This window comes from Elephas maximus, chromosome 7 (assembly GCF_024166365.1).
Source record: "Elephas maximus indicus isolate mEleMax1 chromosome 7, mEleMax1 primary haplotype, whole genome shotgun sequence".
Classification (NCBI taxonomy): domain Eukaryota; kingdom Metazoa; phylum Chordata; class Mammalia; order Proboscidea; family Elephantidae; genus Elephas; species Elephas maximus.
The window spans coordinates 134268275-134287313 of NC_064825.1; the positions used below are offsets into that span (position 1 = coordinate 134268275).

Here is a 19039-nt window from a genome sequence, read left to right on the forward strand (position 1 = left end):
CCAGCGCAGCCGACGACCAATCGGGGCCGGGGCTCTTCCGGGCCGACGTCCCGGCGCCACGCGATTGGTGCGAGCGCCTAGGCCCACCCCCTGGGCTGAGGACGAGGCCACTGCGCGCACCAATCTGCGGCGGCCACGCCCGAGATTGACGGCGGGGTCGCTCGGGCGCTGGGGAAGCCCCGCCCTCCGGGGGGCAGCAGGGCGGCTGGGTTCCCTGTGCTTGGCCGAGACGTTTCTTTTTCTAAAATAAAGTCAAAAAAAAAAAAAAAGAGTTGAATATACAGTGACAAGGAGCACTCTAAAATCCAAGACCCTTGGCGTGACCGAGGCTTCTGACTCCTGTGTAGGCTTGACCCCATTTTGCCCTTGACCCGGTTCCCTTAACTTGACCTTCTCAGGAATGATTTCTGCTTTACAGTCGTTAGGCAACTACCACCTCCCATTTTCTCCGCATTTTATTTCCTTACCGGGGAGAATTTTTTTGTAAACAACTTTATGGAAACACCAATCATGATCCTTTCATCTGTCTTCCTCGTTTGTGGATTTTGCCTTTATACCCACTGCCGCCCAGTCAATTCCTGCTCAAAACCAACTGCCCCACAGGGTTTCCAAGGAGCAGCTGGGGGATTCAAAGGTCAGACTTGCTGGTTAGCAGCTGAGCTCTTAGCCACTTTGCCACCAGGACTCCTCTGTTTGTTCTTAGGTGCCCTCAAGTTGGTTCTGGCTCGTAGCGACCCTATGTACAAGAGAACAAAACACTGCCCCGTCCTTCGCCACGCCCAGAATCTTTGTTATCCTTGAACCTGTCGTTGCAGCCACTGGGTCCCCTTTTTCACCGACCCTGGACTTTACCAAGAATGCTGTCCTTCTCCAGGCACTGATCTCTCCTGACATGTCCAAAGTATGTGAGATGTAGTCTTGCCATCCTTGCTTCTAAGGAATATTCTGGTAGTACTTCTTCCTAGACAGATTTGTTCATACTTTTGGCAGTCCATGGTATATTGAATATTCTTTGCCAACACCAGAATTCAAAGGTGTCAATTCTTCTTCGGTCTTCCTTATTCATTGTTCAGCTTTTGCATATGAGGTGATTGAAAACACCAGGGCTTGGGTCAGGTGCGCCTCAGTCTTTGCTTTTTGACACATTAAGGAGGTCCTTTGCAGCAGATTTGCCCGACGCAAGGCGTCGTTTGATTTCTTGACTGCTGCTTCCAGCCACGTTGATTGTGGAGCCGAGTGAAACGAAATCCTTGACAACCTCAATCCTTTCTCTGTTTATCGTGATGTTGCTTATTGGTCCAGTTGTGAGGATTTTTGTTTTCTTTTATGTTGAGGTGCAATCCACACTGAAGAATGTGGTCTTTGATCTTCATCAGTAAGTGCTTCAAGTCCTCTTCTCTTTCAGCAAGCAAGGTTGTGTCATCTGCATAACGCAGGTTCTCAATGGGTCTTCCTCCAATCCTGATGCCCTGTTCTTCTTCATATAATCCACCTTCTCGGATTATTTGCTTAGCATACAGATTGAATATGGTGAAAGGATACAACCCTGACACACACCTTTCCTGACCTTAAACCAGGCAGTATCCCCTCGTTCTGTTTGAACGACTGCCTCTTGATTTATGTACAAGTCCCTTATGAGCACAATTAAATGTTCTGGAATTCTCATTCTTCACAATGTTACCCATAATTTGTTATGATCCACACAGTCGAATGCCTTTGCATAGTCAATAAAACACAGGTAAACGTCTTCTGGTATTCTCTGCTTTCAGCCATGATCCATGTGGCATCAGCAGTGATATCCCTGGGTCCACGTCCTCTTCTGAATCCGGCCTGAATTTCTGGCAGTTCCCTGTCGATTTATTGCTGCAGTCACTTTTGAATGATCTTCAGCATTTTTTTTTTCAGCGTAATTTTACTTAAGTGTGGTATTAATGATATTGTTTGATAATTTCCACATTCGGTTGGATCACCTTTCTTTGGGATGGGCATAAATATGCATCTCTTCCAGTTGGTTGGCCAGGTAGCTGTCTTCCAAATTCCTTGGCGTAGATGAGTGAGCACTTCCAGTGCTCCATCTGTTTGTTGAAGCATCTCAGCTGGTGTTCTGTCAATTCCTGGAGCCTTGTTTTTGTCTACTGCCATCAGTGCAGCTTGGACCTCTTCCTTCAGTACCATCAGTTCCTGATCTTATGCTACTTTGTGAAATGGTTGAATGTCGACCAGTTCTTTTTGGTACAGTTGTCACACAAATAGCAGATTTGAGCCGCCCGTTGAAAAGCCAATACTGAGACAGGAGGAGGTAAGTAGCAAGAGGGCTTTATTGAACACCGGTGTACAAGAGACAGAGAAGGTTAAATTTCTCTCAAATTCTGTCTAAACCCAGAGGACTAATTGGAGAGTTTTTATAGGGGAAAGGGCAGGGTTTAGAAGTTTTCAGGAACGTTGGGGTTTTTTTGAGGTAGACAGGATGATAAAGTGATCTATTATCGAAGCCCTGTAAGTCTCTTCATGTCATCTTGGAGTCCTGCAAGTCTCTTCATGCCATCCTGGTTTCTGTCACAAGATGGATCTAAGCTTTGTTCAGTCACCTCGGTTTTGTGTTTTTTTTCCCCCTTGGGAGAGGAACATAGTTTAATTAGCAACTAAAAATTGATTATTTTTGTTTAAAGGAACCATCGTGGGACAGATTCCAGAGGAAGTAATTATGTCTCAAAGACTAGCTTATATAGTTATACTAATACATTAGAAAATATATTCTCTCTACTTCAATACTAAAACACTAAAGAAAATACGTTTTCTCTACTTCACAGTGACTATATTTTTCCATCTTCTTTTGATGCTTCCTGAGTCATTTAATATTTTCCCTGCAGAATCCTTCAGTATTGCAACTTGAGAGTTAAATTTTTTCTTAGGTTCTTTTTTAAGGTCTTTGTTCTTTGTTTTAAACTGATGCAAATAACTTTTTGTCCTGTCCAACCACCTGTGGCTTACAACCCCCACAGGAAAATCAGAGCCCAGATATCTGATATGTGTATCTTTAGCCTAATAAAGAGAGGTCTGTTTTTTTTTTTGGCAGGTATCTTTTGTCATTATCCTGCAATGAATAACTCCTCTTGAGCATACTTCCAGGCCAAGTAACTACAAAGACAATTGTAACCCTTGTAAGATTCTACATAAGCTCTAATGTAAAATTGCTCTTTGAGACTCCACAGAGGCAGCCTAAGTTGCTGCCGGGTCCCTGGTGATGTACACATCTCCTTAACAAACTTACTTTCTCAAGCTTTCTTACTTGGATTATGTTTCACTGGCTCGACTGCTCCAGGGCACGGACCCTAATCTGGTAACACAAACGTTGTTCAAGGTTACAAACATTGCTTAAGGTTACATACGTAAGCAGAAAAGAAGTAAAGACAGCCAGAGAGAGACACATACGTAAGCAGAAGAGAAATAAAGACAGCCAGGGAGAGACACATGCCAAATTTAGGGTAATGTTGGGCAGGGGACAAGGGGATTTGAGCTCTGAGAGGCTCATGGGGTTTCAGCTGTATTTAAGCTGCTGACAGGTACATGGTTTGGACTGTTCTTACAATACTCTATAAAGGTATGTTGGTGCTGTTTGGTCCAGTTGACTACCACTCATAGTGACCCCCTGTGACAGAGCAGAACTCCCCCATAGGGTTTTCTAGGCTATAATCCCCACAAAAGCAGATTGCCAGGCTGTTACCGCAAATTGCGGGTTTGAGCCGCCTGCCGCAAAGCCAATACTGAGACAGGAGGAGATAAGCAGTAAGAAAGCTTTATTGACTACCGGTATTCAAGAGACAGAGGGGGTTAAATTTCTCCCAAAGTCTGTCTGCCCTAAAGGGTTGATGAGAGGGTTTTATATGGGAAAGATCACGGTTACCTAATGTTTTGAGCACATAGTCCACAGATGGTCTTATACATCACAAAACAACTACAAAAACTCTTTATTAAACTAAAGATAAACATGTCAGGCACCTTTGACTCTAATTAGTATATTTATAACAGGCTGAAAAACTCTTATAAGAATCTCTCGGCTAGTGGGGCTGTTTTGCCAAGTCCACTGTGGCTGAGATGGGGATCAAGAAAACAAACCTTGTCCGTTTGCAGGCTGAAGGCCATTTCTCAAGAGAACAAAGAAAGGAGACATCAAGGCCACAGGGGCTGAGATAGCTCCGAACCCCTTTGGAGGAGACCGGTGCAGCTGGTGCAATTAAAAAATGTTTAGAGATTACTTAGAGCATCATTATGGCATTAGCCATGTCAAGCTCTCCGTCACCTATTTCGAATAAGGGAAAATATGTTGTAAGGTATTAGGGTGTTTGTTATGTTTAAGAGCAGAACAGGTTGCTCAGCTATATTTTGAACAGAGCCTGTACCATTTTCCAAGGACTAGAGATTAATCACAGCTTATACAGCTATATTAAAACAAATGAGAAAATATATTCTCCCTAATATTAAAACACTAAAGAAAAAACATTTTCACTACTTCAATCCCCCTTTTTTCTGAAAGTTTCACAATCTTGGGAAACGGGGCATCACTCAATCTGGCTACTTCCTGCTGAAGAATATTTATTTAGGGTGGGGGTAGAGTTAGTATGAGAGCCAATAGCATCTAAGTGAATCAAATGGTGAGCATCTCCTTGGTTGACTGGAGGATTCTCTTGGCCAACTAGGGTAAATATATTCCCTGCCTTTAAGGTGTCCTAGTTCCTTTGAGACTGATTTTTAGAAAACATGGAACACAAACACACTATTAAAATTAAAATTCCCAAGGTGACAAGGGGGACCAACCAAGATCTTATGGATGGGAACAGATTCAAAATCCAATCCCATGGTCCACTGGGCCGTGCTAGGGGATCTGTCCACTCAGTAATTTTATGGATCACTTTTAATTCAATGTCCACTTCCCCTGAAGTGTTAATCCAGGTACAATGAGTCCTATTAATTATGGCACAAACACCCCCTGATTTTGCCAACAAGAAGTCCAATGCAATCCTGTTGTCTAAGACCACACCAGTCAGGGAATTTAAGGAGGCTTGTTGGGCCTTTAGGGCTCTGTCAGTACCCAGGGCTAATAAATGCATTGTATCTGAAAGGTTTTTAATAGACATTTCCATATGATACATTCCTAGTCTGGGAATTATGGTCCTCAGAAACCACCAATCAAAGCTGGTTTCTTCTTACACCGGGTTATGTCCATCATCCTGGGGTTTTTTTAAATAATTTTTATTGAGCTTTAAGTGAACGTTTACAAATCAAGTCAGTCTGTCACATATAAGCTTATATACGCCTTACTCCATACTCCCACTTACTCTCCCCCTAATGAGTCAGCCCTTCCAGTCTCTCCTTTCTTGACAATTTTGCCAGTTTCTAACCCCCTCTACCCTCCTATCTCCCCTCCAGACAGGAGATGCCAACACAGTCTCAAGTGTCCACCTGATACAAGTAGCTCACTCTTCATCAGCATCTCTCTCCTACCCATTGTCCAGTCCCTTCCATGTCTGATGAGTTGTCTTCGGGAATGTTTCCTGTCCTGGGCCAACAGAAGGTTTGGGGACCATGACGGCCGGGATTCCTCTAGTCTCAGTCAGACTGTTACTTCTGGTCTTTTTGTGAGAATTTGGGGTCTGCATCCCACTGATCTCCTGCTCCCTCAGGGGTTCTCTGTTGTGCTCCCTGTCAGGGCAGTCATCGGTTGTGGCTGGGCACCATCTAGTTCTTCTGGTCTCAGGACATCATCCTGGGTTTTTAATGTAACAGGATTTACAGAGAAAACATCTCGCTTTTTCCTTGATGGATGTGTAATGCTGGTGGTGGAATGGACTTGGGTGGGAAAGACCAGGAACCCTAAGGTGCACTGGCCAATGAAGTGGATCCCATTTCAGCTCTGGACGGCCCAAGTCCAGGGCGAGTCGAGTGAGTTAGGTGACTCGCTATTGGGGTATGGCTTGCCCCCACACAGAAAAGTATAACCTAAAAAAAACTAGTGGGGCACAAAAAGACAAACCTTCATTCGGGACATTTGGAATGCTTGAGTTAAAATGTAACAAATAGGGGTTGACAAGAGAGCCATTGCATCAAGAGAGAAGTTGAAAATTTCTGAAAATTTGTTGATCTATTCGTACTCGGGGTACTTGGGACTTTAATCCCCAATTTCCTTTTTCACTAACAAACAAGAAAATATATTCTCCCTAATATTAAAACACTAAAGAAAAAACATGTTCACTACTTCAAGGCCTTTCTTCCACAGAGCCGCTGGCGAGTTTAAATCGTGGATCTTTGGGTTAGCAGCCTTGGCACCGCCGGGGCTCCCTCTTTGAAGGTTTTTACTTTCATGTGCCTCCAGGCGGGCCGACTCCAAGCAACCCTACGGGACAGAGCAGACCTGCCCGCAGGTCGCCAAGGGCCCCTGGCGGAGTCCAGCTGCAGATCTCTGCGTTGACAGCCCAGCTCTTAACCACACGGCACCCAGCATCTCAGGAGACATCTCATTAGAACACGGCTACACTGGCGGGTGGGGTGTCAGCGAGTGGATAAAGCGGACGGACCCCCGACCTGGCGACCCCCCACCAGCCTGGGCCAGGCGTCTGGCTGCGCGGCGCCCACGGAGCGGCCGAAGGGGTTGGCAGAGCCGGACCCGAGCGGTGACCCGCGGCTCGGAGCACCTGCCTGCTGCGCAGGCGCGACCGGGCCTCCCCAGGCGGGCGGGGGTGGGGGCGGAGCGAGGCGGGGCCTGAAGTCGGAGGCTCCGCGGTCCCGCCCCCGCCAGGCCTCGTCGGGTGGGGCGGGGCGGGGCGGGGGCGGGGCCAGACCTGCGGCTCTACAGGCCTGCGTGGGCGGGGCCTCGCCGGGAGGGGCGGGGCGGAGCGAAGTCTCAAGGAGCGGTTCTGTGGGTCCTTCCTGCCAGGCGGACCTCACGGGGCGGGGCTACCCACGGGGGGGGCGGGGCGCGGCCTGACGAAGCGGGCCCTGACGGGCTGGGCGCGGAGGAGGCGGGTCCTGACGCCCCAGTTCGTAGGACTACCGGAAGGGGCGGGGCGCGGAGGGAGCGTGGAGGGGGCGGGGCCGGATGTTACAGTTCGTGGGACTACCGGAAGGGGCGAGGCGAGGAGGGGGCGGGGCCGGACGCGGAGTTCAGGGTGTCTGCCCGGAGGGGCGGGGCCGGGAGGGGGCGGGGCCGGACGCGGAGCTCAGGGTGTCTCCCCGGAGGGGCGGGGCCGGGAGGGGGCGGGGCCCGACGCGGAGCTCCGCGGGCCTGCCCGGAAGGGCGGGGCGAGGAGGGGGCGGGGCCGGACGCGGAGCTCCGCCGGTCTGCCCGGAGGGGCGGGGCTGGGAGGGGCGGGGCCGGACGCGGGGCTCAGGGGGACTGGCCCCCAGGCTCGGAGGACCGAGAGACCGGCAGGTTGGCCCGCGGGCTGCCTTCCCGAGCCACGGAGGCCAGAATGGGCCGGAAGGTGACCGTGGCCACGTGTGCGCTCAACCAGTGGGCCCTGGACTTCGAGGGCAATTTGCAAAGGATTTTAAAGAGTGAGTCTGGAGGCTGCGCTGGCGGGGCGGACGTCCAGTGTGCGGCCCCGCTCCCCGCGACCCCCCAGCTCCTTGCCCCGGAGGCACCTGGGGCAACCCCAGATAAGAGTGGATAATGGCCAGGCCTGTGGTGGGACACGTGGTTTGTGAGGCTTGAGAGAGAGGAGCGTGGGGGAGGGAAGCCAGCTGGGGGGCGGGGCACGCACCTGTCCTCCAGCATCCGTGCAGCCCAGGTGGCACAGCTGGGGCTGAGCTGCCCATACTCGGGGGTGTGTTAGCGGAGGGGCGGCCAACTGCTGGCCGGGGTGTTTGCAGAAGAGACCTGCAGTGGGCAGCCTGTGGCCTGCGAGGACCTTTCTGGTGGGTGGGCACTGGGAGAGATCCGCCCAAACAGGGAAGGCAGACTAAGGGGGTGAGCCTGCGAGCTTAAAAACTCTGTGGGCTTTGTGGGGTGACAGTTGCACTTTGTGAGTGAAAGGTTGCACGCTTGTATCTCAGCTAGCCTGCCCTGGCACACCTGCAGATGTGAGCCACCCTGGTTGTCTCGTACAGAGCTGCTTACTCCCAGAGGGCTGGCCAAGAGCGGGTAAAACAGAATTTGAGCAATAACGTCTTGTCAGCCATTTCCCTTGAACTTTTTTTTTTTTTTTTAATCAACCTGCTTTCATTTCATCAGAGGCAGAGCAAGTCTGGTTGGGGTGAAGGGAGGCGAGCTCAGGTGGCCAGAACTGATTTTGAGGCAGCTTGGCCCTCCACCTTAGAGAAGCTGCTGCCCACATCCACCAAGCGGTAGTGCCTGCAGGGGTCCCACTGCTGGGCTGGAAGCCTTGGGACCCCCAATCAGCACCTTCGAGTTCTGCACTCATTCTGCTGCAGGTGTTCAGTGTCTACATGTTAATAAACCACCAGGGTGTGTCCTCTTCTCCCCTTCCTCCTCCTCCTTTGGTGCTAAGGGTCAGCCCGGAGACCTGACCCCGTTTCTCATTTTGGTCAGGTGTGAGCTGGTCTGGGAGGTGCTGTCCTTTGCTGCCAGGCTGCCAGGAGGAGGGCTGGCTGCATGGGGTCAGGGAGCTCACGGGGCTTTTTAAATTTCATTCATTTTTATTATTATCATTTTTTAAAATTGTGACTGCTGCAGCAGGAGTCCCTGGGTGTTGCAAATGGTTAAGTGCTCGATTATTAACTGAAAGGTTGGTGGAGGAACTGAGTTACTGGGGCTTAGTGCTGGGGACCATGGTCTCGGGGGATATTTAGGTCAATTGGCATAACATGGTCCATAAACAAAATGTTCTGTACCCTACTTTGGTAAGCAGCATCTGGGGCCTTAAAAGCTGTGAGTTTGAAAACAATACATTTATTGATCCCATCATGTTTGGAGCAAAGAAGAATGAAGAAAACCAAAGACACAAGGAAAATATTAGTCCAAAGGACTAATGGACCACGTAAACCACAACCTCCACCAGCCTGAGCCCAGAACTAGATGGTGCCCAGCCACCACCACTGACCACTCTGACAGGGTTCACAATAGAGAGTCCCGGACAGAGCAGAAAAAAGTGTAGAACATAATTCGAATTCACAAAAAAAGACCAGACTTACTGCTCTGACAGAGACTGGAGGAAACCCCGAGACTGTGGCCCCCAGGTGCCTGGCTAACTCAGAACTGAAGCCACTCCCGAAGTCCAACTTTCAGCCAAAGATTAGACAGGCCTATAAAACACACAACAACACATGGGAGGAACGTCCTTCTTAGTTCAACCAAATATATGAGATCAAATGGCCAGCACCTGCCCAAAAGCAAAGGTGAGAAGGCAGGAAGGGGCAGGAAAACAGGCGAATGGCCACAGGGATCCTGGGGTAGAGAGGGGGGAGTGCTCACACCTTGTGGGGATCGCGAGCAATGTCACAAAACAACTCGTGTATAAATTTTTAAATGAGAAACTAATTTGTGCTGTAAACTTTCACCTAAACAGAATAAAAAAAAAAAGTTCAAATCCACCCAGAGGTGCTTCGGAAGAAAGGCCTGGAAATCTCCCAAAAGGTCACAGCCTTGAAGACTCTATGGAGCAGTTCTACTCTGCACACATGGGGTCACCGTGAGTTGGAGTCAGTAGCACTAACAACAACAAACCACAACAGGGTGTTAGATTACCTTTGGATATGTTGTAGGTGCTGAAATTGCCCCTCTTTCTTCCTCTGTGCATGTAGGTATTGAAATTGCCAAAAACAAAGGAGCAAGGTACAGGCTTGGACCAGAACTGGAAATATGGTGAGAGCTGACCTCACAGATACCCTGGGATGAGCTGGGTGTGCAGTCCGGGGGTGGGCAGGTGGCAGTGGCTGTGTCTGCTGGAAGCGCCCTGGGCCAGGTTGAGAGCTGGGGTATGCCAGATCCGCGGAAGAGGCCATCGGCAACCTGTGCGTGAGCCTGGTTGTGGATGGGGTCACCTGGGTCACAGCTAATAACAGCAGCAACAACCCTCAGGAACACGTGAGCAAGAGGAGGTTCAGGAGGGCTGCGGAGTCCTTGATTCCGACATCCGGGAATTCGGGGAGCCACATTTCACCAGGTCGGGGCCGACTCCAGAGCTGGGCTGCATCTATTCTGCCTTTATCCTTCTAGCTTACCACACTCATGTTAGCCATAAAAAAGTCTTCAGAACCTTCCCATAAAGAAGCAGAAGGGATCACGTCCAATTTGCCACTTTGCACTCGTTGGGGAAGCTGATTCCTTGGTTCTTTTCTTGTCTTTTAGTTAAAAAATAAATAAAGCAGTTGGTTGGCACATCATGAGTCTTTTACAAGCTACAGTTCCTTTCTTACTTTGGGTGTCAGCTGCCTTCTTCACTTTGCGAGTTTTCTGTTTGTCTTTGCTGTCACCATCAGCTGTGGGCCCAGAAGTCTGTCCTTGGTCCTGTTCCCTGTTTTGGCTGGTTCTTGTTTCTGGCCTTAGTTGAGGCAGAACCTGTCTGCTCTCAGGCTTTTTGTATTCATTCTCGAGGCATCTTTCTCTTTGCCCTTCCAGGTCCATTTCCCTCTTCAGGTTGATTTCTCTCCCTAGACGCTTCAGATACACCTGTTTCCTCCATAATATCCAGGAAGCTTAACACACTCATTTCATTTGTTCTTTGAGAAGTTACCTCCCTCAGTGCCAGGAATCCTGAGTTGGCCAGGATTGCATAGCTTTTAAGTGGTGTCCACCCTTGAGCTCTCAGCTCGAGCCTCACGTCCTTTCTCTTGTCCCTGAAGGGTTTAGAACGGCAGCCCAGGCCTCCTGGCATGTTTGCTACCCTGTCAGATCCTGCTGTGTTTCTCTGGTCCCCAGGTGGCACAAATGGTTAGCATGGTTGGCTGCTAACCTAAAGATTAGAGAGGCTCAAGAACACCCAGAGGCCCCTTGGAAGAAAGGCCTGGCGATCTACTTCCAAAAAATCAGCCGTGGAAAACCCTTCGGGGCACAGTTCTACTGAGGCACACATGGGATCCCCACGAGTCAGAGTCACCTTGAGGGCAACTTTTGTTGTTGTCGTTGTCTATGTATTTAGTTTAGTCTATATATACAAAAAAAAAAAGATTTTCTTTTTTTTTTATGTGTATCTGTGGAATCTCGGGGTGATGCAAACAGTGAGTGCGCTTGGTTGCTAACTGTAAGGTTTGTGGTTCAAGTCCACCCCTAGGCACCTTGGAAGAAGGTCCTGACGATCTACTTCTGAATACCCAGCCATCGAAAGCCCTGTGGAGCCCAGTTCTACTCTGACACACAGGGGGTTGGTACAAGTGGGAATCGACTCTGCGGCGACTGGTTAGGTGCTGTCTTTCTCTTTCCTATTCTTTCACTTTATAACAGTGTGGTCCACAGCCCCGAGTCTGGACCTGCCATCTTACAAATGGAAGATTTTAAACTAAAGGCCCCAGGCTGGTGTAGGTGTATCAGGAGGGATAAGACCCCCACTGAGCTGGGCTCTAGACTGTTTGCAGTGTGTGGCGCAGGATCTCATTTAACACTCACCACGGCCTACAAAGCGGAGACAGAGGCCTGGACGGGAGCCGAGTCATTCCCTGAGCGTGGCCTCTCTTTGTATCTGCTGGTCAGGGGCACCTGGAAGGAGCGCTGAGAACCAGTACCCCCCAGGCGGGCCACCTCACTCATCTATACATCCTCACCGGAGCTGCTGAGTGATCCTTGGAGTCAGGTTTTTTTTTAAGTTTTTTCTTTATTATACTCCATTGAAAGGAGCCCTGGTGGTGCAGTGGTTAAGTGCTTAGCTGCTAACTGAAAGGTCAGCAGTTCGAATCCACCAGCTGTTCCTTGGGAGAAAAGACCTGGCAATCTGCTCCCATAAAGATAACAGCCGAGGCAACCCTGTGGGGCAATTCTGCTCCACCACGAGGGATCGCTAGGAGTTGGGATGGACTTGGTGGCAGAGTCAGGTTTTGGTTTGACTCCACTGAAAAATACAGTGATTAATTCTGCTGTTAATTTTTAAGTCTGTGAATTTTGTCACAAAACCGCGTATCTATGGTTTTGTCACATCGATAAGGAATCTTAGTGGCTCTGAGGTGGTTTAACAATGGAATTGCCTATAATCTTCTTCACCCTTCTCTTTTGGGGGAAAATATACACAGCCATACACCATTTCAACAGTTTGTTCGTGGATAAGTCAGTGACTGACACATCTTTCAACTTGCCTTTGAGTCAGTTTTGTACGGGGACTTTGTGTATGGCAGGCTGGTACTCACAGGGATCCCCAGGACTGTTGATCAAACAGCCCATGTTACAAATCGCTCCGTCACTTGCTAAAAGACAAGGTGGGGAGTGCTGGCAGCTGGGCGTTGGGCAACAGGATGCCTGGGATTGCAGCGTTAATTGGTGTCCCACGGGAGTGACAGCCCCCGGGGCAGGATGGACACCCCGGGCCTTGACCCCTCACGGAGCCCTCTCTTCAGTGTTGTTTCCGTCTGTGAAAACCAAAGTTTTCCCCCTTAACCAGAGCCAAGGGCCAAGAGGAATGCTTTCCCTGGCATTGAAAGCAGCCAACACCAGGATTGGGGTTTCGTCTGTGTGTGCAAAGCTGGCTCCACATTGGAAATATGCCCACCAGACTGCTGCACGGTAGAAAGGCAAACCTTTCGAAGATCTGAAAGTTCTAAATACTCTGTATTTTGTTTTCCAACCCCCCATACTAAGACCTGGCCATCAGCCCAGTTCTCATGTTTTACAACATCATTGAGCGTTGTGCGGACTTCCTGGGCTGCCGTAACAGTGTACCACAAACTGAGGGCTTAAAACCACAGAGGTTTATCCTCTCACAGTTCTGGAGGCCAGAGGTACAAAATCAAGGTGTCTTCAGGGCCACGCTTCCTCCGAAGACCTAGGGGGAGGACCCTTCCTTGCCTCTTCCAGCTCTTGGTGGTCCCAAGCTTTCCTTGGCTTGTGGCTGCATCCTGCAGTCTTTTGCCGCTCTTCTCTGTGTGTCTCCTGCTGTCTCTCAGAAGGATTCTTGTGATTGAAATTGGGGCCTACCCCACTAATCCAGAATGACGTCCCCTGACCCCTTCACTTGCTTAATCTGCAGAGACCCTTTTTCTAAGCGAGATCATTTATTCAGAGGTTTGGGGAGCTAGGACATGGCTACATCTTTTTTGGGGCCACTGTTTGACCCATTCCAAGCCTGCATGGCAAGAAACTCAGGGGAGGCCGTGTGGGTTGTAGTTTGAATGTTCAGTCCGTGTCTGAAGGGCAGTCTCCTGTGACTCCAGTTTTGTTTCTGTTGGGTCTTCTTGTAGATCAGTGTGATTTTGGCCACATTAAAGATTAAAAATAATAAAAAATCAAAGGGCAGCACTTGTTGACATGACAGAAAATTTCTCGTAGTAACTTAAGAGGAAGGGATGGGCATGTGTGCATTTATTTCCTGTAAACTGTGCCTTTTTTCTGTAGCAGGATCCTAACTCGGCTACACAGTGGACTTGCCAGGGAGGCTGGCCCCACCCCTAGAATTCCTGCCACCTGCAGATGGGTTCCTCGGGCTGTGGCTCACCTGTGGTTCTCTGTCCCTGCAGTGGCTACGGCTGCTGGGATCACTATTATGAGTCAGACACGCTGTTACATTCGCTTCAGGTCCTGGCAGCCCTTTTGGAATCTCCAGTCACTCAGGATATCATCTGTGACGTGGGCATGTGAGTGCTGATGTGAGGGGCTTCAGAACAAGGGGAAGTCTATGACAAGGGCCCCAGGACTTACTTCATGCAGCGCTGCCCTGAAGTCCGTGCTGTGAAATTTGCAAATTTCCAAAGCTACGAAGGCCACGTCTCTGGGTGGCACAAACAGTGAAGGGGCTCCTCTGCCAACCAAAAGGTTGGAGGTTCAAGTCCACCCAGAGGCACCTCGGAAGAAAGGCCGTATGGTCTACTTCTGAAAAATCAGCCGTTGAAAACCCTGTGCAGCACAGTTCTGCTCTGACACACGTGTCGGGGTCAACCTGACTGACTGCACTGGTTACAGAGGCTCTATGTGGAAATGCAGGTTTGGTTTCCGCTCCCCTCAGCCCCCCAGTCTCCTAACTTCCCCACCCAGAAGCAGCTCCTGGAAGCAGGCTGGGCATGTTCCTTGGAGGGCCCCTGTGCAACACTTTGCACAAATAGGAGCAGTGTTCACCCGTCAGGTAGTGCACTTTTCTGCACTGGACGGTAAGTTTGGAGCTGGTCACACGCCACAGGCCCGTATCAACACCCTGGGAGCATTCCAGAACATGTCTGCTCCACCTTTGCACAGCCCTTCCCTAGGGATGGGTTTACATTGTTTCTCTTTGTGTCTCCTTACGTCCTGTTGTATCTGACATGAATATTGCCATTTTTACTTTGTCTTCCTTAGCATTTACCTAGCATGTAGGGTTTTTTCTTTTACCTTTTATTTGTTGCTTTTTAAAAATAACAGTTTATTTTTTAGAGCAGTCTTAGGTTTACAAAAAGTACAGAGAGTTCCCCTGACTTCTTGCATTTGTTACAATAGATGAACTGATACTGATACCCTGTTGTGAACTAGAGTCCGCAGTTCCCATTAGGGCCCCCTCTTTGTGCTGTGTAAGCGTGGGCCGATGCCTAATGTCAGCGTCCACCGTGACCGCAACCCGCAGGATAGTGTCACAGCCTTCACAGTGCCCAGGGCTCCCCAGTACATCCCTCTGCCCCTGAGGCCCTGGCAGCCGCTGACACTGTCTCTGTAGGTTTGCCTGTTCCAGAACGTCGGGTACTTGGAATCATACAGTAGGCAGCTTTTTCAGACTGGCTTCTTTCGCTTAGCAATGTGCATTTAAGTTTCTCCCAGGTCTTTTCGTGTCTTGCAGGCTTGTTTGTTTTTATGACTAAATGATACTCCATGGTGCCGATGCCCACAGTTTGCTTATCCCACATTTGATTTGGGAAAGCTACATAGGAGCCTTGTAGTTTTTCTTAAAGGATCTGGGGATGCTTCCTATAAAAGCAGAGTGTATGGTTTCCGGAGCCGCAGGATTGGTCTCTCCTTGCTGTGCGTTCTCACGCCCCCGGCTGACCACCATCCATTTTCCTTTCTTCTGCAGGCCCGTGATGCACAGGAATGTCCGCTACAACTGCAGGGTGATCTTTCTCAATAGGTAGGCCACCCTGTGGGGGGTTGGGGGAGCGGTGGGCATGTCTCCCCCTGCTGGACTCCTTCTGGTCTGGGCTGGTGGGCTGTGGGGACTTGTGCTGCCCCCGCTGACAGTGGTCTCTGGAGACCACGTGTCAGTGCCTTTTTCTGGGGATACCAGCTTGCAGTGAGAGCCGAGCCCTGGTGGTGCGATGGTTAAACACTGGACTGCTAGTCAAAATGTTGGTGGTTTGAACCCACCCAGTGGCTGGCTCCGTGGGAGAAAGACCTGATGATCCACTACTGTAAAGATTAAATCCATTGCCGTAGAGTTGATTCTGATTCATAGCAATCCTGTAGGACAGAGTGGAACTGCCCCATAGGGTTTCCTAGGCTGTCATCTTTACGGAAGTGGGTTGTCACATCTTTGTCCTGCAGACAGAGGGGCTGGTGGGTTTGAACCTGCAACCTTTGGGTTAACAGTCGAGCACTTAACCACTGTGTCACCAGGGCTCCTGTCCATAAAGATTACAGCATAGAAAACCCTATGGGGCAGTTCTGCTCTGTCACGTGGGGCCGCTCGATCGATGGTACATCGATGATGATGGTACATCACAACAGTGGCAGCCGATGCGTCAGACAGACGATTCAGGTGGCGTGGCTTCTCTTCATCCCCGTCTCTCTCTCTCTTTTTTATTTTTTTAAACTTTTAGTACCTGTATTGTTTTATGACATTTATTAACAACACCATAACATGTCAACACTCTCCCCTTCTTGACTGTGGTTCCCTATTACCAGCTTTCCTGTCCCTCCTGGCTCTAGTCCTTGCCCCTGGGCTAGCCTGCCCCTTTAGTCTCATGGTCCTGTCTAATCTTAGGCTGAAGGGTGAACCTCAGGAGCGACTTCTTTACTGAGCTAAAAGGTGCCTGGGGGCCCTACTCCCTGGGTGTCCCTGTCTGTCTTACATAAACATCTTCACCTATTAGAGACCCAGAGGGGGTGGGCTTGGGGACACGTGTCCTTGTTGCCTGGAACTCCATCTAGGTGAGGGAGGGCATTAGCAGCGGGCCCACCCCCGGCGCTGTTATTCTCGGCTGTCAGAGGGAATGGAGCCCTGGGGAGTGCAGGGAGGATGCTGCGCTGTAGACAGGAAGCTGAAACCCCGTGTCCCAGTCTCCCACTGCTACCCTAACAGAAACTCCACAAGTGGGGGGCTTTAAGGAACAGGAACTTTGATTTTCTTGTAGTTCAGGAGGCTAGAAGTCTGAATTCAGAGTGCCGTCTCTAGGGCAGGCTCTCTCTGTCCACCCTGGGGGAGGGTTCTTGTCTCTTTCAGCTTCTCTTCCTTGTTGCTTGGCCATCTTCACATGGCCTCTGTTTTCTCCCATCTGCACTGTCTTCTTCTGTGCCTAACCTCCTTTTATATCTCGAAAGTGATTGGCTTAAGACACACCCTACACTGCTATGGCTTCATTAACATAACAAAGAGAACCCTATCCCCAAATGTGATTACATCCACAGGTACAGGGGTTAGGATTTATGACACACATTTTGGGGGGCAGAATCCGTAACAGCCAGGGAGGGACAGCAATTTGCTTGGAGGCCCACTTTTGAGCTGGCATTGCATCTGCCACATGGCCTTGCAGGCAGTGGCCCCCTGGCCTGCCTGCTTGCTCCTTGTTAACGACGTGTTTGCCCTGTGAGCACATGCTGAGCCACCTTGTCCCCGCCTGCAGGAGGGTCCTGCTCATCCGGCCCAAGATGGCCTTGGCGAATGAAGGCAACTACCGGGAGCTGCGCTGGTTCAGCCCCTGGTCCAGGAGTCGGTGAGTCGGGCTCTGTGTGCTAGAGGGTGGTTCCTGGTCACTCCTTGGATGTTGGTTCGGCATCTTCCCTGGGTGCAGCAAGGTTTCAGATCCAGGGGAGACGCTCAAGAACACAGGGCAAGGTGCCTGCCCCCTGAGGCACCTGTCACCTAGATATAGATGTTTTTATGCTTGTTGTCATTGTTAGGTGACGTCAGGTCAGCTCCAACTCACAGTGACCCAGTGCACAACTGAACGAACCCCTGCCTGGTCCTGCACCATCCTCACAGTCATTGTTAGGCTTGAGCCCAATGTTGCAGCCACTGTGTCAGTCCATCTCATTGAGGGTCTTCCTCTTTTCCCCTGACCCTCTACTTTGCCAAGCACAAAGTCCTTCTCCAGAGACTGGTCCCTCGTGACAACATGTCCAAAGTGTGTGAGACGAAGTTACCATTCTCCTTTCTAATGAGCGTTCTGATGTTTTTATGCTGTTGATTAAATTATACCAGGCTTATCACAATCATGTACTATAGCTCTCAGTCAGGCCTTCGAAAGTATGATGCTGAGTGGAGTCAGTCAGTCACAAAAGACAAAGACCGTACGATCCCAGAATAGGCAAGTATGTAGAGACCAAAGCGTGTTAGTAGTTACCAGGGGCTGGGGGGAGGGAAGTATGGGAAGTTAAAAAAGAAAAAGAAAACATTGAAATGGGCAGAAGCAACCCATGTCCTTCAACAGATGATGGATAGACAAAACGTGGTACGTCCACACAATGGAGTGTTACTCAGCCGTAAAGAGGAACCAGGTGCTGACACGCTGCGACATGGATGAACCCTGAGCGCACGATGCTGAGTGAACTAAGTCAGCCACAGAAGGACAGATACTGTGTCATCCCACTTAGAACAGACAGACACACAGAGACCAAGGTCATTAGTGGTCAGCAGGGGCAGGAGGGAGGGGAGAGGAGGGTCATTGCTCAGGGGGCACAGAACTTGTGTTTAAGGTGATGGAAAAAGCTGGAAACGGGTAGTGGTGATGGTTGCATAGCGCGACGGAAGTAATTAATGCCACTGAACTGTGCATGTAAGAAGTGTTGAAATGGTGAAGGTTTTATCATGTCTTCTACCACCACAACAAAACCAGCTCCCCAGTCGTCAGCCAGTGATAAGGGTCATTTTAAGTGGAGTACCACGTGTATCTTGAATGACCCTAAACAGCGGTGTTTCTCCACCTCAGCACTGGGGGTATTTGGGGCTGGATAATTTCTTGTTATGGGGGACCGTCCTGCGCATTGTAGGATGTTTAGCAGCATCCCTGGCTTTTACCCACTGGATTCCAGGAGCACCCCCCCCCCAAGTTAGAACAGAAACGACTCCATACAACGCCATGTATATTTGTATGTATTTTGGCAAGACTTTGGCTCACTTACTTTGGGCGCGTCATCAGGAAAGACCAATTGCTAGAAAAGGACATCATGGTTGGTAAAGCAGAGGGTCTGCAAAAATGAGAGAACCCCTCCGTGAGATGGATTGACACAGGAGCCACAACAATGGACTGAAACACTCCAGTGATCAGGAAGATGGTAGAAGTCGGGCAAAGGTTGTGCTCCGTTCCACGTAAGGTTGCCCTGAGTCGGAGCCGGCACTCGGCACCTGACGATGACAGCAACAACAACTTCCGTCAGGAATGCCACTTGGATTTCCCCATGGGCACGTGTGACCTGTTTTCACATAACCCACGCGTGACACATCTCCCAGAAAGGCTTTGTGTCTCAGAGCGGGGAACCTGAGACAGACCACGAGAGAACACCGAATGCCGTGACGTCACATGTTGATCGCACAGGAGTTTCGTCAAATTTGTCTTCAGGCTTTTTATCTTGAAATGGTAGTTTCTGGCATTGTGTGAACACTTCAGAGTTCCCCTGCTGAGTCCTCAGCTCGGGGCTCCCGCCTTGATGACTGTTTAGATGTCCTTCTGTGCTCTTTGCTCAGACCTGGGCTGGTTTCCTTTCCAGGCAAGTGGAAGAGTACTTTCTTCCTCGGATGATACAGGACCTGACAAACCAGGTGAGTCCTGG

The 19039-nt window shown here is 49.9% G+C and overlaps 1 protein-coding gene across 9 annotated transcripts in view; it reads left to right on the forward strand.

The window, feature by feature from the left end:
- Positions 1-7371: 7371 nt before the first annotated feature.
- The window catches only part of NADSYN1 (NAD synthetase 1), a 39412-nt gene continuing 27744 nt past the window's right edge, over positions 7372-19039 (forward strand). Inside the window, exons 1-7 of one of the 9 annotated variants that reach the window (XM_049892792.1) lie at positions 7513-7551; positions 9757-10118; positions 11642-11741; positions 13490-13728; positions 15129-15182; positions 16894-16983; positions 18977-19028. In XM_049892792.1, coding sequence (XP_049748749.1) covers positions 13565-13728; positions 15129-15182; positions 16894-16983; positions 18977-19028 — 360 coding nt within the window. In that variant the 5' untranslated portion in view covers positions 7513-7551; positions 9757-10118; positions 11642-11741; positions 13490-13564. Of the gene's footprint in view, positions 7552-9756; positions 11742-13489; positions 13729-15128; positions 15183-15734; positions 15810-16893; positions 16984-18976; positions 19029-19039 lie in introns of those variants that run through there. The other 8 variants (XM_049892790.1, XM_049892798.1, XM_049892791.1 and 5 more) reach the window with 8 other exon arrangements.